Source organism: Lepisma saccharinum, chromosome 19 (assembly GCF_977018435.1).
Source record: "Lepisma saccharinum chromosome 19, izLepSacc3.1, whole genome shotgun sequence".
Taxonomy (NCBI): domain Eukaryota; kingdom Metazoa; phylum Arthropoda; class Insecta; order Zygentoma; family Lepismatidae; genus Lepisma; species Lepisma saccharinum.
The window spans coordinates 14926746-14952266 of record NC_139247.1 but is presented as its reverse complement, the minus strand read 5'-3'; the positions used below and the strand labels follow the sequence as shown (position 1 = coordinate 14952266).

General features: G+C 37.0%; 1 protein-coding gene across 1 annotated transcript; it reads right to left on the bottom strand.

Annotated features, from left to right (window-relative positions):
- Positions 1–681: 681 nt before the first annotated feature.
- Positions 682–23437, bottom strand: LOC146003077 (uncharacterized). The gene is made up of 3 exons (XM_083141247.1): positions 22809–23437; positions 6915–7354; positions 682–2125 (listed from the first exon to the last, which is right to left on the bottom strand). The coding sequence occupies exons 1-2, from the start codon at positions 23353–23355 to the stop codon at positions 6951–6953; spliced, it is 951 nt and encodes a 316-aa protein (XP_082997373.1). The 5' UTR covers positions 23356–23437; the 3' UTR covers positions 682–2125; positions 6915–6950.
- Positions 23438–25521: the final 2084 nt, after the last annotated feature.

Genomic DNA, 25521 nt, shown 5'->3' with positions numbered 1-25521 from the left:
AGAATATCCAAACATAATGAATATCGCAAGGGAGACAATTCTTCAGACATGACTGCTAAGTAATGAAGTAACGAACGATAATTACGTGCTTTTGTGCGTGTGGAACTCCATTAATTTCTTGATTAAGCAAGAGAATTCATCGTGTCATTACCTCCTACAGAAAGCTTACCTTTTAACTGTTTGTTTCTGTGCTGTTAGCCAGAGTGGAACATGTAAGGGGGTAGGGGAAATCCCCCCTCTGGATACTTCTATCCTCTTCCTTTGGTTCTATAAATATTGTGTGGCTAAGGGTGTTATAATCAAGGGATCACAAATTGCTCATTGACTGCGATATATAAAAATAAGTTGGATAAATTTATAACAGCTTTTAAGGGGATAAAAGCTACAGTTGTACAGTGACGGACTCTTTTGGGTTGTAAATCATTAAAAAGTTTGTTTAAACATTGATTCTGATGATAACGTTTTCTACAATCTTCATCTATAATTGACAATAATAACAACAAATTTAATTCTTAAATACAAAAGAAACATGAAATAAATTAAGATAAAAATGAACAAGAATTCTGTTTTTAGTTAAAAAAGTGATTTTATTTAATTTAAACTAAAATTACAGTTGTCTTAAAAATGTTAATAAATAAAATCAAAACAGATCATACAAATCATACATTTTACAATGTTAGTAAAGTACACTAATAAATATTCAGTGAGTCATAATTGTCGTGAGTATTAATAAACCAGTCTTTGTTTTGTATAGAATGCTACAAAAAATAATTATTTACAAAATTCTAGCAAAATTCTTAGTAAAATGGTAACAAATAATGAGGTTTATAAAACCTTTTAATGTATTCTATTCTATATAAAAATGAGAGTTCTATTATGTCTGGTCTCTTAATTAAATGTAGTCTACATCACATACAAAGTAAAAGAATGGATCAATGTTAGAGAACATAAATATTCTTATTTGTCACTGAAGTAAACATTTTTAGACTCTGTACAAGTTTGGAACGTAAACATTAGATTGTTGAAAGTAAATCATAGGTAAACTGGTCAATTCGAATTTGTGTCTGTGAATATGTGCAATAACATAAGTACAAGTATTGTGGTCGTCCTAAGATTCAAATTGTATAGTATTTAAGATCGTAAAAGTCTTGTAACTGTCTGTTAGTATGAAATTGTAGTTGTCTGAATACAGTTTTCTTTACCAGTAGTAAGCGCAAGAACAAATTATGCCATGAAACATTTGTGAAGAAACACTATCATTCAGTTGTGTATGTTATCACATAAATAAGAAGCGGTTTAATGTAAGCATTGACATTTACTACATTATAGAAATGAACATATTTTCAAATACAATGACTTTTGAACATTTCTTTTTAGTTATGGCATTAATAATAGCACAGTTTTCTTGCCTTTGACAATGAAAAATTTTGTATACTTGTATGCACATTTAATAACTTAAAAGTATATATATATATTATTTAATGCAATCAAAGGTGGCCAGAATGTAATTAATTATAATTAAACATAATCGTTATTCATTCGTATAAGAATCTCACATATTAGAGAAATTGCTATAATGTACTTTGGTATTATATTATAATCCACACGTGGAGGACATAGATGCAATTTACCATATATATATATATATATATATATAGGCTACATAAGCAACCACGTTAAGGATATTTATGTAAATATGTTTAAAAGTAGATATTACATAAAATATTTAATGATACATTTATTTTTAAAGTTGACATTTTTCTATTATTAGATATGTAGAATATTTTTAAATGGCTGAATATTACACTGAAACTGAATGAAAACTTTGGCCACATCGAACATAAAATACGAAACAAAGTAAATGAAAATCTCATTAAAAAGATAATTCAATTGGTATTTATAGAACTGGCACAGAAATTATTTTGATAGAATCAAGTCACTGCAAATCTATGTCAAAGTCAATATCTTCGAAATGGAATTCACGTTCTGTAAAATCGTCGAGTCGAATTAAAATAAATATTATAAATAGTCTGATGCGTCTATTCCACTTTCTTCTGCTTCATGCTCTTCTTCAGAGACAAATTTTCCAGACATGTATCTTCTTAGAAAAAGATATTTTAGCCACCTGAAAGAAACCCAATGTTTAATGAAACATGAGGAACTACGTAATTATTTGGTGTAACTTTAGTTTAGCACAATGTAAATTATATCGAACAGATGGTGTCGAAAAAAAATAGAACGTATAAAAATCTTCACTTCTATTTGAAATTCTATTAAAGCTATGCAAATAATGCAGAACTTTAGCTTTAGTAACCAGTTACAATATAAAAACCTGAATTAAATTAATGTGTTTTTTTTTTGTTTTTTTGTTACGAGGTACTTTTAAAATATTTGAAATGAAGTTGCATTTGTTGTAGCGAGGATTTTTTGACTGAACTTTAATTATGCCTACTTTTCATTGCGTGATAACATTGAAAAGCAGAATATTATTTGCACGTGCTGGTACTATATCAGAAAATGACGTATGTTGATTTCAAGATATGGGCCAGATCACCATCATGTAGTAGGGCCTACTCGAATTGAGAACAAGCTGCTAAGAAAGGGGTAGTAGGTTAATCTTCCTGGTTCATGTTTTGTGATTAAATATCCAAATCAGGGACCACAAGACAATAATCATAATTAATCACATATTTATTACTTCTGTTCTATCTCCGTAAGTAGCCTAGTCAGCCTAAAAGAGACGCTTCTGATATCATTCCGTCAGCTAGAATTTTACCCTTGTAGTATTGGTGTTAGAAAGTAACGTATTAGGTATGATTATCGGGTTTCCTCATGCTGACCGCGGTGGTGGGGTGGCTAGCACAGCACGCCATTATATGTAATTGCATTTCCACACTGTAATCAATGATGACTTCCATGGACGTCCGGAAGAGGAGGCACGCACATAATTTCAATTCAGCCACAGTAATATATATTAATTATTATGAGGGAGTTGCAGAAACATAACTTCAAGCTGAAGGGGATGTTTTGAAGGGGGAACGCTATTACGGGTGAAAATAAGCCTCGTTTGCTCACCTCCCCCGGGAAAAAATTCCTTACTTGCCCCTCCCTGGTAAAAATCCTGCAGACGTTCATAATGACTTCATAGAAGTTATGATGTGTCCGTCGGTTTGCAATTTCGGCGCTGCATCTAAAGTTTTCCTCAAATGATGTATTTGACCTTTGACAACAATTGTTTCCAAGGAAACAACGTGCACGATTCAAACGCTCTATTGTTACAGAACTCCATTGTTAATATAAATAACAAAGAACTCACGGAAGATATACCAAAGACTATCTGTGTCCCATAAAAGACAATTTATTACATCCGGTAAGATTCCTGTTATATTGGTCAAAGGGTTTGTAATTTGAGTCAAGAATCTGTTAAATGATACCCACAGACTAGAGAGTCAGCTGCTGACCGAGCAGACGAGGACACCAGCCCACCTTCGTGGCGGAGTGGTTAGCACAGTGCGCTACGACGCCTGGGGTTTCGGCTTCGAATCCCTGCCTGAGCATGGGTGTTCTTTGTGAGTGTCCCTTTCTTCAATTTCATCTTATCATCACTCATACTCATCATCGCAATTAGCCAGAAGTGGTAAATGAGTGACTCTAAATAACAAAAATCGAATTAACTCAACCAGTTCACCCACGACCGACTTTTAGCAATTTCAAAATAGTGTGGTCTCGTGAACAACTGATGACGTATAATTAGTAATTACTGTAATTCATGGCACTAACACATCATCATTTAGCAAAACACTGCTCAGATTATTAATAAATAAACGTCCTTTATAAATTATAAATACGAATTAAGTTACAAATCTGATTAGCTAGAACATAAATATAAAATGTTCTTGCACTTGTTGCTGTTAATACCAAACACTGATATTCAACATATCTTCGAAAATTTTAAAAGATCTCTTATTTGATGGGTGTGCACAATACGTTGTAAATTGTTAAAATAATGAAAAAGTAACCCCTTTTGGCAACGCGATGCAAAGTGAAAAGTGCAACCACATCACAATACTCTAAAAATTGCGAAAAGTTTGTGTGATGAAAAAGGATTCGATCTACACCGAAGTTGTATCGCCAGAGAATGTCGACATGGTGTTCCCAAACTTTTTCGTTTCACTGCACCCTTAGTTTTTCAAGATTTTTCCGCACCCCCCCCCCCCTCACACCCCAAGTTAGAATGTAGGCCTATCTAACACTTGCAGTTAGTGTGGTTAGGTTGCTTGCCTTAAGTTAAAATAAACACATATTTCAAATTTAGAAATATTTTACATGTAAAAAGTACTAAAACCATATGTAGACTAACAAGTAAGTGTCATTTCAGTGACAATATTGGAACATTTCGCGGCGTCGCCAGAGATTTATGCAGGGGGCGTCTGGCAAATGATAAAAGTTGAATGGTAGAGAAATAATAAGTATTATTACCACGGTTATAAATATTATTATACAATAATAAATATTATGAACTAACAAAATTAAATTGTATTCGAAATAATAATAATAATTATTATTATTATATAAATGGGGAGACTCTATCCACCAAACGAGTGAATAACAAAACAACTATTTTCCATTATTTATTTTACAATTTATGCAGTTAGTATCTGAAATGCATTTTGATATTAACTTTTGCACGTCTCGTTCAAGAAAAGGCTTTAAATGTTAGGGAATTGTGTTTCATAAAGTTTGTTGTGTGATTTCTCACCTACAACTGTAATTATTAGAATTTTTTTTAAACTGTGGAACCATTTGTTCTTTGGATGAAATGGTAGAAGATAACCGTGTTCCTGTATTTTTCACTCAATGTTTTCGATTCAATGCATTTTTACTTTGATTATTGTGTTCGAATACTAACTAAATGAACTTTATTTCTGTTCTTAACAATAAGAGTAACAAACCTTTGGCTTTCTTGTATCTTTAAATGAACGATGTCAATTTCTAGGGGGCTCCACCGACCCGTTCGACCTCCCCTCCCGACGACCATGCTGCCAACAGATGCTAACTTTCTCTCATTCTGTCAGGTTCTTGACCTCTTCGAAATTTGTTATCTTCTTTGTACACCCAAAGGCAAAAGAAACAGCAGGCGAATTGTCCATCATAATTTTCAGTCTGTTTCCACAGTGTGATTGTCAATAAAATACGTCAATAAGCAGAGAACAATATCTGCATCACATCAACAAAATTCCATATTTTAAAACAACACAGGAAGTAGAATACAAGGGAATGAAAATAGTGATGGACAATTAACCTACTACTACCTTTGTCGTTGACTAAACTCTCTCCTTCTACCTATCTCTGTTGCTGTCTTGCTCTCTTCCTCTGTTCCTCTGTCTCTCTTTCTTGTTCTATTTTCTATCGTTTCTCTTTATTCGTGTTTCTTAATCATTCTCTCTGTTTTCTGTTTCTTTCTCACTTTCCTCCTCAGTTTTGTATTTCTTATCTTGTTCTATTATATTCTCACCTTCTTCCCTCTTTCTTTTTCTTTCTCGATCTCTTTGTTTCTCTCCATCTTTATATGCTCCTCTGCCAACCTTTTTCTTTCTCGATTTTTCATAACTTTCTTTGTTTTTATTTTTTCTTCGTTTTATCTCTCTCTCTTCCTCTCTTTCTTTGTTTCTCGATCTTCCGTTTTCTACCTTTGTCTGCTTCTCCCTCTCTTTCTTTCTTTGTTTCTCGATCTTCCGTTTCCTACCTATGTCTGCTTCTCTCTCTCTCTCTCTCTCTCTCCTCTCTCTCTCTCTCTCTCTCTCTCTCTCTCTCTCTCTCTCTCTCTCTCTCTCTCTCTCTCTCTCTCTGTTTCTCGATCTCCCGTTTTGTACCATTGTCTGCTTCTCTCTCTCTCTCTCTCTCTCTCTCTTTCTTTCTTTGTTTCTCGATCTCCCGTTTTCTACCTTTGTCTGCTTCTCTCTCTCTCTTTCTTTTTTTCTCGATCTTCCGTTTCCTACCTTTGTCTGCTTCTATCCCTCTCTTTCTTCGTCTGTTTCTCGATCCCGTTTTCTACCTTTGTCTGCTTCTCTCTCTCTCTTTCTCTATTTATTTTTCGCTTTTTCATCTTTTCGTTTTGTTTCTCTTTCCTTCTTCCACGTTTCTCTATATTTTCCTTTCTTTCTTTTTTCTCTTATTCCTCTTCATTTCCCTCAATCTCTCTCCTTATCCACTCTGAATGTGTGTGATTCTTGTTGTTACAAATAATTCTGATAATTTCTCATGTAGGGGTTTTTAGGAGTGATCCTTTCTCACGACATTCAAATGTCAACCTCACGTCCACGTAGTACGCTCCGAACTGTATTTGGCAGAACAGCGAGGCTCTGGCGTCTGGACCCATGGCCAGTATAATCCTCTGTTGGACTTGGGCTGTGTCCAGTCCGTATGTGTTTGTGATTGTCCCTTCATCTATTCACCATTCATCTTCATCTTCGCAATAAGCCAAAAGTGGCATTAATGCGAAGTTAAATACATCAAATAATTAATTCATTCAGTTTTTCATGAACACTGAGTAGAAGATGATGCGCATGCGCTTGAACTATTTCATTGTGGACCCAAGTCCACTCTTTCACACCTGATAGCGAAGATGCTTTTCATAGAAATTATGAAGTTATTGAGAAATATTTCAGGCCTATTGCGGGAGTATTACTATTTTACCACCCCCAAAGAGTTATCAAATGATACGCCACTGCTCAACATATCTGTACAGTCAACCGCAAAGATATAGAAGGGAAATTGTCCATCACTATTTTCAATCCTGCTAATTGACGGTTTTATTTCAATTCATGATTATCAATTTTTGAAAATAAGGGCGAATGAAAATGGTGATGGGCAATTCGCGCACAATTTATTTTGCCGTTGTGTGTACCACTTACCTTTACTTCCCTCGCAATTCTCACAAAGAGCCAACGTTACCGGCTACCCTGAGGTGCGTACTCGGGCATTTGACCTCCGAATGCCATGGTGTGGGCGTCAACGTCCTTCAGACTCCTTCCGTAGGAATCACCGTATCCTCCACCTCCTCCTCCTCCGTGGCCGCTGTGCCCGTGTGCGAACTCGTGCGAGTGCGTCTGGTGGTGCGAGTGCGTGTAGTGAGGCTTGCTGACGATTTCATAGGTGACGGAGCCCTTGCCGCCCCCGGAGGAAAGGCTCTTGAGACCCGCCACTGCTGCCAGCGTGAGGGCCATGAGGCCCACCATCAGGGCTTTGCCGGCCAGGGCGGCCACTCCGGCCATGGCCATGGCGCCCATCATCGCCTTCATCATCCCCATCATCATCATCATGCCCATTCCTCCCTTGTCCTTTTTACGTCCACCTGAAGAAGAAAATGAGAAAAAGTACTGAATCAATTTGGTTCTTGAATCACATACCAAAAATATTACAGTATTGTCTACGTGAATTAAATAGCTTTCGAGTCGCTAAAAGAAAAAACATATAGTTTAAAGAAATATATCAAGGACAGTTCTAACTATAGCTCTTGTCTACTCTTACGGCGGTCGCTCTACATGCTGGTAAGAGATGTGGGGAGCGGGGAAGCGACGAATCCAGCGCGATAAGAAACACAGCAACCTGTAGAACGAGGTGTGCGGAGTACTTCCACCCGCCACGTCGTAACTCTCGGAACCACCGCTGTTGTCTGGTTGGTCTGCGGCGAATTCCTCGTTCTCCACTTCCCTCTCTAGCAAGTAGAGCGCCCGCCGTAAGAGTGGACTAGAACTACAGTGAGCACGATATCGTTCTAGATACAGCACGTCAGGCACTGCATCCTTTTTTGCACATCAACTGAAGTGAAGTACCGCTGAGGCGAAGGAAATGATTGGCTCGGCCTTGGGCGAAGACGTCGTATCATGCAGCACCTGTAAGAAGTGGTTTCAAAGATTCCAGGAGGGGAATTTCAATCTGGAAGACGAGCAGCGCCCTGGATAGCCAAAAGAAATGGAGAATGAATAATTGGAGAAACTGTTGATCGAAAATCCAACGTAAACTGGAGCGCGTCAAGTATCGCTCAGCTACTTGATGGCCAAATCGGCGTTGCTCGGCGAGCGCTGCTCACTTGGTCGTTGAGCGAACTTAAACCTTGTTTATCACAACTTTGAGCCACATAATACATTGTTTTGTGTTCCGATCTCGTGAGGCAAAGGGAAGAAGAGGAAATCTGTATTAGGATGGCGGGTTGGCGGCCAATGAGGAAATATTTTTGATTAACAGCTTGCGATATGGTGTAATTACAGAGGAAGTTCAAGTAACAGAAAGTTATGTAATATTCCAGTTTTTGTAAATGTATTAAAATGAAAGTCTTGTTTATCCCAAATAATGAAAATGAACATTTCGACAGTTTTGTCCACATTAACAATCGCCCAAAGCCAAAATAAATTTGTTTTCAAACACTAACATTTTGTCCACTCGACGCGGCCACATTGATCACAGATTACTCAAAGGCCCTGATATTTTGATCAATGAGCACGCAGTGTCAAGTAAATGACCTGTCTGCTCAACGAATATGGCTGAGATACTTGACGTACCCCTAATTCGCTTGAGTAACGAAATTACGAGGAAAACATCATTTACCGTCAGAGTGGGACTAGGCAGGTGATATTTCTGCATGATAACTCTAGACCGCACACGACAAGGGAACTACGTAGAGAGACGCCCTATTCATTGGGTTGGAAAGTTCTGCCTCATTCGTCTTATTGCCCTGACCTGGCCCCTTCAGAGTACCGCCTGTTCCAGTCCCTGCAGCCACTATCTAGTGGATCCCCACTTCACAAACCTTGTTGAGATTATACACTGTAAATCGCAGTTGTTCTATTGCCAGAAAATTCGCCAGCTACCCGATTGATGGCAAATGTGTAAAAAATAAAATGTAAGGATATATTTTTAATGAGCATTCTCTTTCTTTAAAAAAGGCCGAGAATTAATTTGTACACCTAATTTAACTTAAGTAATTCCATACATATCGATAGGTTTCTCAGTTCACGGTGTTCCTAATAACATTACATTGCCTTAGAATTAAGTATAATACCTAGGCTTAATTTATGTAACTTAATGCAATTTTGAAGAAAAGTTTTTCTTAACACTGAAATGTTTTGTTCAGATTAAATATATTTATAATCTTTGGAAGATGAAAAATGCACGAATGGGATTTTAGTATAGTATGTTTGAAAAGTAGCGCAACCTGATCTTGTAACATGAATACTGTTAAAGAGAATATTTCGAGTATAAATGTTATAGAGGTGTGTTGTCACAACTAATTAATAAAAATTCACAGGAAGCAGTGTCTTCTTGTGACTCCCACAAAAGTACTTCATGCACTGCCAGCCTTAAGGACCTTTGGCAGCCGAAAGAGCGATTTTTTTCAAATTTTGCTCTTCATTAAAAAAAAACGCTGTGATATTCCAAAATACGAAAAATTATATACGCTTAGAATTCCATCTAGAGTATTGACTTGAATTTTCGTGTAGTTTGCTTTCACCGTTATCTAGATATTATCAATAGTTTAATAAACTTACGTAATCGCGTACCTTTTGAGAATATCTAAATAACAGCGAAAGCAAAGTGCTCGAAAATTCACGTCAATGCTCTAGAAGTAATTCTAAGTAAGTAATTTTTCATATTTCGGAATATCACATCGGTTTTTCGAATGAAGAGAATTTTTTTTAAAAAAATCGCCCTTTCGGCTGCCAAAGGTTCAGTTGGTTCCTTCGTTTCGTGTAAAGTGATCGTGAATCAGTGGATTGATTGATTTATTTTGATATCATGGGCAGAGAGAGCTATTTTTACCTTTCACACAATACTGGGATAAACCCCTTAACTAAACCAAAACTTAGGACAGTTCTGAAATCAGAGAAAATATAAAAATGGATGTATGTGTGTATATGTGTGTGTTTGTTCTGGGATAACTCTCGAACGCCTGGAGCGATTTCAACCAAACTTGGAACACGTATCACTTGCAATGTCGAAAGGAATACTGTGGGGGTAAGACACCCCTGGCACCCCTAGTGGGGGGAAGGAGGTGACGTGTAAAAATAATCGATAACGATCGATATTAGTGTGGAATCCATAGTTTTCGGGGTCGCTAAGATGAATAGTGACATTCCCAATGCCGTTCAACTTCAACTTCATCACCTATCGGCATGGAGGGGGGGTGAGAGGGGGTGAAAAGTAAAATGTCAAAAATGACCTAACTCTCGAACGCCTCGAGCAATTTCAAACAAACTTGGGACACATATGACTTACAATCTGGAAAGAAATACAGTGGGGGTAAGACACCCCTGGTACTCCTAGGGCTGGGGGTGGGAAGGGGTTACATGTAAAAATAATCGAAAACAACCGATATTAGTGTGGAATGCATAGCTTTCGGGGTCACTAAGATGAATAGTGACACACTTAATGCCGTTCAATTTATTTATTCTTGCTCCTGGAGGTGAAACTAAAAAATATTGTTTATAATCAAGTTTTGAGTTAAATTAATATTATATAGAATTTGTAAAAGATTTTACTTTATAATTTGTATACTGCACTTATATTTTTAAATACCTGTAAATAAAATTAGTTACATTTTACACTATAGTTAGAATCATTATTTTCATGTCTAATAGAAGATTGGGATAAATAAATACACGTGCAACACCGGGTAATCAGATAGTATGAAAATAAAACATAAGTTAAAAACATCCTTACTCAATATTTAAAACTAATTCATTCATTCATTCATTACTTAACAAGAACTAAAACTGTACTTTCTCTGAATACTAAAATCTCCTTGCCTATATTAAAAGCTGAGGCTGTAAAGGGGCACTCAGCACATAATATCGACAACACACAGCCCTACATAGGAGTGGTTAGCACATCGCGCTACGACGCCAGGAGTCGCGGGTTCCAAACCCGGTTTGAGAATGGATGCTTGTGAGTGTCCATTCACCAATTTCATCATATCATCACTCATCTCCATCTTCGCAAATTAGCTAAAAGTTGCAGAAATAAGCAAAGGAAAAGAAACAAAATCAAAAAGTATATTGGTCCATGTAAAGAAGTAAGGAAGTTATTGATGAACTGTTCGTCATTTCTTACATTGTGAGGTAATTGTTTCCTTGAACATGATTTAAAAGTGTGTTGTACATTTAGCAGTACGTATGTAGGTTAAGTGTGGAGTAAATGCAGTCCCATAAAATACACACAGTACGGGAAAAGAAATTCTACAGGAGAAATATCGATTATGTTGTAGATGGCGTTATTGTCGGAGAAATCGATATCAACTTCATTTTTCAAATTGGAACCCCTTCTTTATTGCAGAATCAAATTCTACAAAAATTATGAAACTTTTTGAAAAAAATGCACTTTCAGTAATTATAGGTAATTGATAATAGTAATTATGCTACTGCTCCGCTCACCTACCCGACGTCAAATATAGCGACACATTATGTCGTATAAACAAAATGAAATGTAGGCTAATATATATTATGATTAATGTTCTATTGATGTAGTAAAAGTAATCATTAATTTAAAATAGCAAGAAGTAGGCAAAATAAGTTAACTTGCAATTTTAATAATTTACCAATACCGAAACAAATACATCAGTTCCAAATTTTTGTGATTTTTTTTTTAAATTTGTTTTTTATTATCCAAAATGTTACTGCGGATATTTCACGCTTAATGCATGTACTAATGGTTGTCAAGTTCTGTAATCGTAGAGTCACTTCATGTTAATGTTCCGTCACATGCTGCCTAGTGGTCCTGTCGTAACATTTTCAATTATTTAATGTTTACTTACATGTAACCACAGTTATTTAAACAATCAATTCAATTGAAAACAATCCAATCTCGTAACAATCCCGACGTAAACATTATGTTATTACTTATTTTGATTTACAAGGTAGCAAATATTTCCGCACTTCTTTTTATTTTTATTACTGTGTTATGTTATTTCATTTAGTGTATGTTATATGCAACACTTATTCTTTGATTTCTTTCTAGTGTGTGTTTGTGGACATATGTGAAAAGACTAAATGTACATTGTGTTTAATATAATAATGTATAATTTACTGTATATGGTTGAGTGGAAGGAAAGACTTTGTACGGTCTTAACTCTGCCATTTAAAACAATATATATAAATATATATATATATATATATATATATATATATATATATATATATATATATATATATATATATATAATAAAAATAGTTCCAAAACATGAAATGGAATGATTCATGACATTCACATTCTTCAAGATAATTTCTATTGATTTACAACAGTGCGTAAAGTACGATTACGAAATAGGCGGCAAGATCGTCTTACGTGTGGCTCCAAATTCATTTATTTTTAATTGAATTAAATCAGAACCATCTACGATGAAGCAAATTTTCTTATTTTACGTCTCTTCTTGAGTGAATACCTTCTGCTCAGAAATTTTTATTTTGTACGATGCATACAGGGTGTCTCATAAGTAATAGCGCAAACTCACACAGGTGAAGGTACACGATAATAGAAGCAAAAAAGTCTCTGTAAACATGGGTCTGCAAACGAGCCGTTTTCGATATAATCGCGAATGTGTGGTTACAAGCCGCCACTGACTTCATTGTTTGTTAACGTCGTCCTAGTTGGTAAAATGCTAATAATGTGTGGATACAAGCTGTAAGGTTCCATTTTCACTACGCAGACCAGCACAACTGACGTGACTCCCACAGTACGATTAGACTGTGTACTGATTGTATCCATATAACGTCACCTCTAGGAAATGTTCTGTTTGATTGCAACGCCACCTCTCGGAAGTGTTCTGTTTGATTACAACGCCACCTCTCGGAAATGTTCTGTTTTGTAAACATAGAGGACCGCGCAAGGAGTAAAGCACTCGGTGTTTATAAAATGCAATCAATGACGTCTTGTAACCACACATTCGCACACATTATTAGCACTTTGCCAACTAGGACGACGCTTACAAACAATGAAGTCAGTGGCGGCTTTTCATCACACATTCGCGATTATCTGGGAAGCTGCTCGTTTGCAGACCCATGTTTACTGAGGTTTTCTTGCTTCTATTATCGTGTACTTTCACCTGTGCCAGTTTGCGCTATTACTTATGAGACACCCTGTATATATGACATCGGATTGGCAATCGTAGCAGTGGTATTACTGTCAACAATCGCTTGTAACTTCTGCAAAATGCATTTTTTCTCAGAAATGTTCCGGGTAAAAATTTCTTGTGTTCTGAGTGGAATTTTATTCTGTAATACAAAGGGGGTTCCTATGTGCAAAATCAAAGTTGGTTGATATAATTTCACAGACAGTGATGTCATCTACGACATAACCAGTAGCACCATCTTATAACTCCCCTCCAGCATTATATTTTTACTAAATGCTCTGCCTCGGGAATCTCCGGAGATAGCGAACGACAACGTCTCTGCGCATGTGGTGACTCGAGAGTGCTCCACTAATGAATTCATGACAGGGGAAGTGAGTGCAGCTATCAGACGTTTACAGCAGCGCGCACTGGTTTGCTCCGACAACTCGCTTTCTCCCCTTCTCTCCCGTTATGTGCATTCTTGCTCCATATATTTTTCCAACATTTTTGATCTTTTGTTCGCTTTTTCGAGATAATTTTCATTATGAATGGACCACACTGTGTATATACGAGTATATAGGCGTGCATCAATGTTTCATGCTTATCAATTCTCTTATAAATCATCACCACCCACTTTTTTCTTATATTTTCAGAGTATGGAACGACTTGCCACGTTGTGTAACACGTGACAATCCACACTATCTGACAAAGATCTGTATCGTCCAAAAAAACTGTTACAGGAATTTAAAAGTGAATTTAAATGATAATTCTTTCAATTTCATTTCATATGAGAGGCTGTAAAGGGTGATCCTATTGTCAACTTCATTTCCTTGGACTACATTTTGCAGACTAACCTCCGGCCAGTGTAATCTTGGTAAGACTGTGTGTGTGTGTGTTGTCCTGTGTTTTGTCCTTGTTTGTGCTGAGTGCTCCTTTACAGCCCATTTATGTGAAGTTGGAATATTTTAGTCTGAAAAGTGTAGGTTGTATAACGAAATTGCAAAATCATATGATACGGTGGACATCTTCCAAAGCTTATGAAAGTTCAAAAGGGAAATTGAAACTTATTTTCAAAAGAAGATTTGACGTTATTTAGCAGTTCGGTCATTTTCTATGTACGTACATACCTGGTTTGTTCATGTGAAAGAATTAATGCTAAGGACCAGTTTTTGCTAGTTACTATCATTTCTTCTATACTTCATTATGTATATGTAATGCGTGGCTCATATGTCATTTCTTTGGTTGTTTTGTTTACTATTCTTGTCATATCCTGTGTAAGATTTAACCTCACTTATCAGTTTGCTACTTTCTATTCCTTTTTCATATTACTTTCTCATATTAATTTTTATATTGATTTTCTATATCATTTTAACACATTTTAACATATTACTGTACCTTGATACACACCCACTTATTGTATCATTTTAAGTGTTTAATATGTTTAATATGTTAATTGTCTATGATGACGTAATTTGTTTTGTTCAATTGGGTAGTCTGTTATGGTTATGGACTAACCTTAAAACATTTGATTGTGGGTTGTGAGGTGAGAGATATGATGAATGTTGCTGGAATAATGGAAGTGATTTTGGAAATGTGAATGTGTTAATTTGTGTAGTCAAGAACTATTATGATCTTAATACAATTTTGTGTGTAATAAGGAGTTTAATTGCGAATGCAAGTGTAATATATTAACATTAACAGACATCTAAATATATTTTTGGTGTGCGAGGATTAGTAAGGTTTACGTAAGCATGTCCTTATCTGATTTCCCACAATAGCCTGGTGCAAATTCTCAGAAATGTGGCTGTAAAAAGTGTAGGAAGCATTTTTGAGGAAAAGCGGGCAAACAACATTTTCTGAATGTAATTGATGTGCTGATTACGAATATTTTGTTTGCCACTCTCGATTTTGATGTTATGTGCTTCAAATCGCTAAAAAACAAAATGGCGGCCATACGAAATGAGTTCCTATTAACTTTTGAAGGAGCAGAAACAAAATAGTGATCTTGGTGTCAAACATTATGTTTTTGGGTATGCTGATTCCTATATTATGTTTTCTAATCTGAAATTTTAAGCTATTTGCTCCAAATCGCTAAAAAACAAAATGGCGGCAATACGAAATGAGGTCCTAATAACTTTTGAAGGAGCAGAAACAAAATAGTGATCTTGGTGTCAAACATTATTTTTTTGGGTATGCTGATTCCCAATATTATGTTTTCTAATCTGAAATTTTAAGGTATGTGCTCCAAATCGCTTAAAAACAAAATGGCGGCCATACGCAATGAGCTCCAAATAACTTTTGAAGGAGCAGAAAGAAAATAGTGATCTTGGTGTCAAACATTATGTTTTTGGGTATGCTGAATCCAAATATTATGTTTTCATATCTGACATTTTTGAAAATTGTTGTAGTTTTTTCCTCTTTTTTAAACAAAAGAACCACAAAAATGACTAAACCTATAATCTATTTTTTTTCTTTTTTACTCTATTTCAAAATTATAGAAACATAGAACCATGTATCCACTTATAAATTTGAAAAGACCTTCACCTGTGAGCCATCATCTTAAGATGTTTCTTATCAGTTCCTCCAGAACATTGCCACAAACAAAGGATTTAGCTACTTCAGATATTCAAGATACTCTCCTCAAAGCTGAAAGACTGGGCCAAATAAAGCTAGACACCTTCGTGAAGGAAAGGATGATGGCCCCTATTAAAAGTCACACACAAGTTAAGTGATCCTCTACATAAGTCAAATGCAAAGACCTTTAAGTCCCTCTATGAAGTTAAATTGGTAGTAAGTGGTAAGGAAACCATTTTGAAAACTGACAGGAATATTTTCCAGCGCCTCGTAACTGCCTTTGAGGCAGGTCGTAATGTGGATCTAAATCGCATTTTGTGTCATTAACTAATGCCAATTCCAATCTCCCTTGCCAACACAAACGGAAGTCTGAGAACAGGAAACAAAGCCATTCTAGCTGATGTGATGACCAAGGATGTAATTTGTCCACCTGATATATCAATTCCATCTGCGTCATGCCTTATAATAGATGGTCAAGCATTAGTTGTTGCACTTGGAAAGCCTGCAGGAGTTTTTAAACTTTGGTGAACTGGCAAATGTATTCCTTAACCTTGTTGTTTCTATGGGAAGAAGCTTTAAGAGGATTGATGTCACCTTTGATCGGTATAACGCAACTTCAATGAAGGCTGGAACAAGGGATAGGCGCTTGAAACATGCTCATTTAGTAAGGAGAGTAATCCGTGCTAATCCCTAACAAATTCAGTGACTTTCTTGCTAACTCAGAGAATAAAAAAGATTTGGCCTGTTTTCTCTCTAATCATTTGATCAACAATGCTCCTGAAGACAAAATATTTGTGGTTTCCGGTGGATTTCACAAGGAGGATGACGTACGAACAAACAATCGTGATTTGTCTATTGAAGGATTGCAGGCAAACCACGAAGAGGCGGACACGCGCATTGTACTTCACTGTCTTCATTCTGGTGCTGATAACATTGTTGTCTCAGCACGTGATGCAGATGTATTAGTGCAATTGGTAGCGTTATTTCACAAGATTAGATGTACGAAATTGTGGTTGCGAGCAGGAACATAAAAAAAAAAAAAAAACATTCCAGTACATGAAGTCAGGCGGAAGATTTCATTTACGGATCCTGTCTTCGAAACTCTCATCCCATTCCACGCCATAACAGGATGCGACACAGTATCTTACATTGCTGGGATCAGTAGTAAGACAGCATGGAAAATATTTAACACTAATAATAATGATATTCTAAATCTTGAAACAGCACGCAAGGCAGAGAAGTTCATATGCAAGTTGTATGGTGTACCGGAGGCAAGTAACTGTGATGAAGCCAGAGTAAAGCTGTTCAGCAAAGGAAAAACACCACAAGCACTGCCCCCCCCCCCCACACACACACACACACACTACCGATGCTCTACGGTTACATGTACAACGGGCCCACTATCAAGCCATGGTGTGGAGGCAGTCGGTCATACCAAAACCTGTGTTACCACCACCTACTATCTTGAGATGAAAAATGGTTGATGGACAGCTCGTTCCAAAACTTCAATCGCTGCCACCAATTCCACAACCCTGCTACGACATTGTCACCTGTGGATGTTTGGGTGGTTGTATATCCGCTACATGTTCATGCAGGAAAGGCCAGCTTGAATGTTCTGCAGCTTGCAAATGTGCAGATACTGGCACTAAGGAGTGCATGAATATCCGTGACTAGAAAAATGTAATACTATTTTTGTAGACAAAATAAGGTTGAATAAGGATAACGTGCGGATTTATCATACACTGGTACTGTTAATATTCCAATATGGTCTTATGCTTTGAATAATATTATTATTTTGCATCTTTACTTTAGCAATGTTCTATACTTTTTTCTGTATTAAAAACCTCCTGTTACACTGTTTTATTCCTAGTTCAAATGTATGGATACGAAACATTGCATTTATGCACGTAGCCGCCATTTTGTTTTTTTAGCGATTTGGAACAAACAGCTTAAAATTTCAAATTAGAAAACATAATATTTGGATTCAGCATACCCAAAAAAATAATGTTTGACACCAAGATCACTATTTTGTTTCTGCTCCTTCAAAACTTAATAGGAACTCATTTCGTATTGCCGCCATTTTGTTTTTTAGCGATTTGGAGCACATAGCTTAAAATTTCAGATTAGAAAACATAATATTTGAATTCAGCATACCCAAAAATATAATATTTGACACCAAGATCACTATTTTGTTTCTGCTCCTTCAAAAGTTAATAGGAACTCATTTCGTATGGCCGCCATTTTGTTTTTTTAGCGATTTGGAGCACATAGCTTAAAATTTCAGATTAGAAAACATAATATTTGGATTCAACATACCCAAAAACATAATGTTTGACACCAAGATCACTATTTTCTTTCTGCTCCCTCAAATGTTAATAGGAACGCATTTCGTATGGCCGCCATTTTGTTTTTTTAGCGATTTGAAGCATATAACACCAAAATCGAGAGTGGCAAACAAAATATTCGTAATCAGCACAACAAATACATTCAGAAAATGTTGTTTGCCCGCTTTTCCTCAAAAATGCTTCTTACAGTCAGAATTTTCGAAAATTGTCCCCAGTCTACAACCTGAGGGCTTCAAAGTAAGCTGATAAGTCTCATGCTTGCCGTTGAGGAATAAAAGTAAGTAGATCCATAGAAACTAAACCGGGGAACGTGACAACCTTATCGATTCTACTGATTGCATACTCAATGTGATAATACATGACACTGTAAATGGGCATTTGCATGTACTGTCATGTATTTAAATAAATAAATATTTTTTTTTAAAAAAAATACAGTTGTGTTCTTAGTTACATTTTAGATAAGGTAAGGGGCTGGATCCCGTATCATGTGACGGGTGCAAAAAATTTGTACCGAAAATTTGAAATTCAATCAATCAATCACTTGATATGGAAACTTTCAAACAGAAACGAAAGTGAGGGGAATGGCAAATATAACGTAACTACTTCTTATCTACTCTACATGATGTGGAGAAGAGTCATGATATTTAATACTTCGTAGAATTCCATTACAAATCACATTTCAATAGGATGGTAAATAATTTAATAAGATAGGGAGTAGAGATTTGTTATTTTTAAAAAAACAACCTAAAATTATGTCCAATACAAATGAAATTTATTAGATGTTCTGTAAGAATTCCATAGAGAGAAAATAATGAAAATATTGTGTATGTGAGATTGAAGAAAATATATTTTATCGAAAATATACAAATAATTAAAATGATTAACACATGTCATGAGGCTGTCGGATGACAGAAAAGTACCGCACTGGACTTCAATGAAGAAAATAATCATGTTACACAAAATGTTTACTTCTGAAATGAATTTCCATGTTTCCCAAAGAAGTTCCCAATAAATTTTACTTTATTTTCCGCCCGTGGTTTTGCATGGTTTAATGTTTTACAAGTTGTTTTTTTTCGGAAAAGGAGGTTTAGACAATAGCATTATCTATGTTCATTGTGTACACTCAATAATAGGCACCACAAAGTTAAACTGCAGTTAAGGAAATATGTTGTAGTTAAAATGTCTTGATTGATCAATTTGCTTTATTTTACTTCGCTTTTCTGTCATTTTTGGGTGATTTGGAAGATAAGTTTGAGTAACGACTAGCCATTGGATTTTTAGGTTCTAAAAGCTTAGCATTAAGAGTCCATAGTATGGGGCAAAAATTAGGGGGGAACTACCTCCTTTAATCGCCGTCACTGTGTGCAAATAACAGTGACGCATGAGATTTTGTTTTGATTAGAACTTTGAAAGACATCATAGACTGAAAGGGAGGGAAAACATGTTTCTAACACGCCAGTCACAGTTTCGTCACCAAACCGGGGTCTGCCTGCATCGCCATGGCGTCGTTGAACCGATCCAGTTTCTCGAATGCTCCGATATGTCGCACCAAACACGCTCACTGTTTCACCTTTATACAAGGCTTATTCTTGGAAACACACACTGAACAGCAATTAATTTTTCAAGACATCTTTTCCACTATCTTTCCTAGTTGCTACGGTATTTCTTGCTTGTTGATATATCTATCAATTTCTTAAATATTGCCAGGTCCTGGCACATTAAGATTAGTTTATTTTCTATCTGACAGTAGTTGTTTATGACATCATAAATATTTGCCAAATTGAAAACGCACAAATACAATATTTTAACTAAATAAGAAAGAATTATTGCTTGCATACGTAACCGGGGGAGGGAATTTGAACAGGATTTGTAGTTTTTGTAACAGTTAATTCTGACAAGCTGGAATCATGAGAATGGTAAACAACATTATTACTTCACTCATTTTCGTTCCTTTATTCCTCACAACCGACAACTTCTTTTCACTTTACAAAGATGTCTACAACGCGCCTTCTCCGATTTTTATTCAGATTTTTCCCCAACCCGTGTGCCAGTTGACAATATTTGTATCTTTCTGGAGAGCTTATGAAACGAGGAAGTTTTTCCCGTAATTTTTACGCTAAGTGTGTTACCATTTTTTTTAATAATCCTCTTCGATTTAAACGATAACTTCCAAATTTCTTCATGACGTGTGCTCCAATGACTGTTTCTTTCTGTGGGTATGGGAATTTTGGGCATGATTTTTTTTCCAGTAGTCACTCATTCGTTAGCTGTTAGCAACGTGTCGATTAAGTGACCAGGGTGTAGTAATTTTTTCACAATTAGTAGTTTTTTGGTCGCAAGTCGGAATATGTCACGAAAATCTACAAACTGCAATAACTCGAAACCCATTGATTTCCAACCCCCGGTGCATAGGGTCAAATTTGTTGCAAATGTGCTTTAGTATTACCCCTTTCCAGGAATAGGTCGAATTACCAATCACCCTGTATATATATAATAACCTAAAAATAAGTTTAATTTAGGCACATAAACCTAAAGTAGGTTCTAACAAACAAAATAGGTTATTTTAGGTACTATAAAACTTTGCCAATTGTTGCGTTTTTTTATGAAACGCTTGGAAATAACTTGTTATTTCTTATTTACCTGCAAAGGGAAAAAATAGGTTACAAACCTAAAATTCGAGGTCTAGTAATGACATGATGAAATCTATGAAGGGACACTCGCTAGGAACACCCATGCACAGGCTCGGATTCGAATTCGGAATCTCTGGCGTCCTAGCGCTCTTATCTAACAACTCCGCCATTGAAGTCGGCGTAATGTATTTGGAAACAACACAAGCAAAGTCTTTCGGTCTTTAAGTTAACAAAGAAACTTCTTGTGTGTTTTAGGGGTAAATAATGAGTAAATCTCCTTTGGACATGCAAGGCCTCTACAATGGCATACTGATAACGTCGTCTTGTGATCAAGGGTCCCGGTTCGATACCCGGTGGAGGCACGGTGTTTGGATCCCGCTTTAAACTGTAGGTCCAATTCCGATTAGCCTATCTGTGCGTAAAGTGGACTTAAATCAAAAATTCAAACAAATTATTTTGGATATGTGGGCTTCTCTATCGAGTATCAGATTTCTAGCACTCGGGGGAGTGGGGAGTCATTTCATGCAATGCCTTGAAAGATGTGACTGGGGTCATTTCCCACTGAGAAAGTTTCAAATACTACACTGCATATACTCGGAATGAATACACTAAGAATTTCAAGATGATCCGTACATTCATAAATCATACGTTCGCGATGAAGATGTAGTCCAACTACTGATGAATGTGGGCAACTGTAGTGAAGATGCGAAGATGAAAGAAAAATGGTGAAGACGACGGAAGGAGGCAGAGATAAAAGCAGGTGCGAATCTACGGAAGGGCGATAGGGGCGATGGTCCCTCCCAACTGCCAAGTTTCCGGATATGTTATTGTGTCTAACATTGTGAAGACTCAAATGTCTTTTATCACCAAGTTTAACAGCCTCAAAAATACTATTTAAAGTTTGATTAAACTTCACTTTATGCTCATTATAGGCTGATCGGAATTGGATCTATAGTTTAAACTTGGATCCGAAATATACCTTAAAACAGGATCGAACCCGAGATCCTTGGGAGAATAAGATTATTTTTTGCTTTGTTTAATCACTACTTCTCATCTCATCGTTAAGTTTGATTGTTTGAGAGGGTGCTTTAAGTTCACTTTATGCAGGGTCGCCGTTAGGGAACACGAGGTCCTGTGCGAACTATATCCGCGAGGCATTTGTGTTATGTAATGTTAAAATATCCATTTCTCGTTAAATTCTTCTCTAGCGCCAACCTGGTTATTAAAATTGTGTAATTATTATCTATTGTTAAGCACGAGCGCGCGTTTGCAGTTTCGCCGTTTAGCACTAATAAAATTTAAAATTTGGCCACCAACTTAATGACTGCTTATTGAGATCTTGTTTTAGCGATACAAGCCCTAGAAAAAAAAATATGTTATCCTGTGTGTTCGCAGCCATGTATTGTAAATTTACCCTTGTTGTTGATATGTATTTTTTTTCTGCCAGTAAACGCACTATGTACATCTGCAGTCTAAATTCACATTCGGTACATTTTTTAAGGCATTGAATTTGACTTTCTGATATTTCATGGTTTTGTAGTCGATAAGCTTAAATGCCTTCAATCACCACAGCCTTCATTTGCCAGCATGCCCCCATCCTTCTTCTCATACAGCTTACAACAAATACAGAACGCCTCCTCGATGGCGCAGTTATAGCGTCGTTGTAATCAAGGGGTCCCGGGTTTGATACCCGGTGGAGGTTCATAGTGGTCCAGTCCCGATTAGCCTTACTGTGCATAAAATGGACTTAAAACACCAAATAATAATAATATAAAAAAAACAGGAAATCTTATCTTTCCTCTTCAAGTACAGCAACCACCTTCTGTCGACCGTTTCCCCATTTTGCATAACACGCTTAGCCAAAAGTGGAAGAACAGCGAAGTAAAATAAACCAATTCAATCAATCAATTGACAACCATCTATTCCATTTTTGGACCATTATTTTTGCAAGACAATATTCTAATCTCTAAAATATGGGAATCAGCTTGCTTCCTGTTTGCAGTACGGTATTGTTCATGTAAAACAGTAGAATTGTAGGTTAGGATTGATTCTCGGTTAGGTGAAGTACCCAACTGAAATTTGACTAACTTCCGGATCCGCCACTGGCCAAAAGTGAGGATTATGATATAATTCTAAAGTCTAAGCAAATTGGCTTACCTTCAAAACCCCCTCCTTTGCCTCCTTTGTCGCCAAATCCTTTCGGTGTCTCGACTGCATTTTCCTCCAGGAGTGGAATCTTGATAGCGTGCGTTGTGAGGTAGTGGCTCAGCTTCCCCAAGAGGAACTCATTGAGACGGTCCTCGCTGTCCGATGCGTCTCTGGCCAAAGAAGAGAGCAGCTCCTGAGGAAGCTTGTCCGATGACCTCCCCTCTGTGACATTGTCGCCGGACTTCACGACCATCACATTGTACAAGATCTCGTACGAGTCCTGCTCCGAGATCCTGTCCAAGAAATTGATGGCGTCCAGCTTCAAGCAGGTGAACGTGTAGCTCTCGGAGCAACCTTTGGCGATAACCTTCTTCATGATGTCACTGGCGGATGTCGGTTTGAAGATCAACTTTCCTCCATTCTGGTACGATTCGACCGACCGTCCGTCTCTCTGACTGTCCTCTGGAATCTTCAGAGAGTCTGGCGGGAGAGCTGTGGACATTGCCACCGCACAGAGCAACAGTCCAAAAGAACGCATCTTGCCAGCGATGAACATGGTATGGTTCTCCTACACTAACGCACCCACCAGGATTTCTCAGAACTCACTCCTATTGAAACAACACTGTTCCACACCGATGTTCAATATGCGAATGCCGGCCTCCAAGTCGGTCTCGGCGATTATATACGAACTGCCCATTGATAAGGAAAGGTTATCTAGAGCGCACCAAAGGTGGACCGGCCCAGAAGCACCCTGTGTTAGTGGAGCATGTCGGGTAGGGCCTGTGGTGAATGGGATGAGGTAGAAGAAGAGGCGAAGGGCTTCGTGAGAATCTGTGTCCAGCAATCGAGATCAAGGAGGAGGGGAATTGTGGTCAACGCGAGCAAGAAGTGACCATGACTTTGCATTCCGTTCTCTTCCCGTCAGGGTTGCCAGCGGTGGGTGACCAAATTCTCTGGGTTGTGGTTTTTGGCGCTCAATTCTTTCCCTCTCTATCCGGGCGCTTGAAGTGGAAAATATTAGCTGGGAGAATGTTTGGTCGAGCTTTGAGGTTAGCTGGGGATTGCTCCCATGGTATAACATGGTGACAGTGAGACAGCTGGGAGGTGAAAATTTTGCTAATTGGAGGAAAACCATGCCCTCGAAGCCTTCCTTACTTCGGGCGCTGCTTGATCTTACCCACAGAAAACTTCCACAAGGTGTATTGGACATTTTTAGCGAAAGTTTAGGAAAATAATAACTTTCCATAAATCTGTGAGTCTGCATATCAACTGGGACTGCTGTATTCACAACATACTATAGCCGACCTTGGTGTCGCATTGATTGATTGTTTTGGTTTATTTTACTTCGCTTTTCTGCCACTTTCGGCTAATCGCGAAGATGAGGATGAGATATGAAATTGATGAAGGGACACTAACAAACACCCATGCTCAGGCCGGGATTCGAACCCAGGTGGCGGAGTGGTTAGCACAGCACACTACGACGTCAGGCCTGGGCACGACTGCTCCATCCGAGTGTCCCTTCGTCAATTTCATCACATCATCACTCATTGTCGCGATTTGTTGAAACTGGCACAAAAGCGACGCAAAATATCCGAAAACAAATAAAATGAAATTAATCTGTCAGTATGAATATCAATTGTGACTACTCACTACAGCCGAACTCCTTTGTGGAGTGGGTTCAAATTCGTACTGGGCATGGGGTGTTATTTGTGGGTGCCCTTCATCAATTTCAACATATCATCACTCATCATCATCGTCGTAGTGGGAGATAACAAATAACGCTAAATAACAGAAATCAGATCAAATAAAAGAAAATACTATTTTGCCAACTGCTATGGCACATGTTAACTAGCATACCAGAATACTTGCGTATTTCACAGACTATCTGACAATTGTAGTAAAATTCACAAGAAGCACTAAATATAATATAAAGTGCTAAATTTGGGTCACATCGCAACTTATTATAATTCAGAAATGTGTTTTTAGCATGTAATTTCATTCAATTATAAGCCGTTTCCGGCAACAATCATCCCTAGCTTGCCGAAGGGTTTGGCAGCCCCACAACGTCTTGGTTTCCGATTTTCAACTGTTAATATTTTTCATTAGAAAACTAAAAATAAAAGGTATTGTTCTCATGGGTTTTCTCAATGTATCTATATTACCTTTCTTCACAAAATCATGAAGGAAACTACACAGGAGACAAAATTCACGTGGTGAACCTATCAGCTCCCCCTAAAGCCTTGGTATGTGTGTTCCGACATAACGGTCATGAAAGTAACAGCGAATAATTGGATTTTGCTTTTTTATTAATGGTATCAATTTTTGTAATTATTATAATTACTATATAACTGCACCTATGTGAACAACGAAAGCATGGATGCAAAATTTATTAAGACTTTTCTAAGTTTTAGTGCATAATAAATATGTGCGTGACTGATGCTAGTGACAAAAAATAATTGGTTCTCGTTTCTTGTAACTTTAGTAACGAAGAAAAAGTATTATTATTAGGGCTGAGGCGATACTACTTTGAACGGAAATGATAGTCTCACCGATTCCCATCTATACCGAAGCTTGAAAATTGTAATGTTAAAAAATTGTTGAAAGTATTCCCCTATAATGAGTATATGCATCAATTTAAAAAAGATTTTTGCTTTGAATATAACGTCAGAATATTAAATTATATATTATGTTATAAAAATTATTTCTCACACAAAAATGGTGA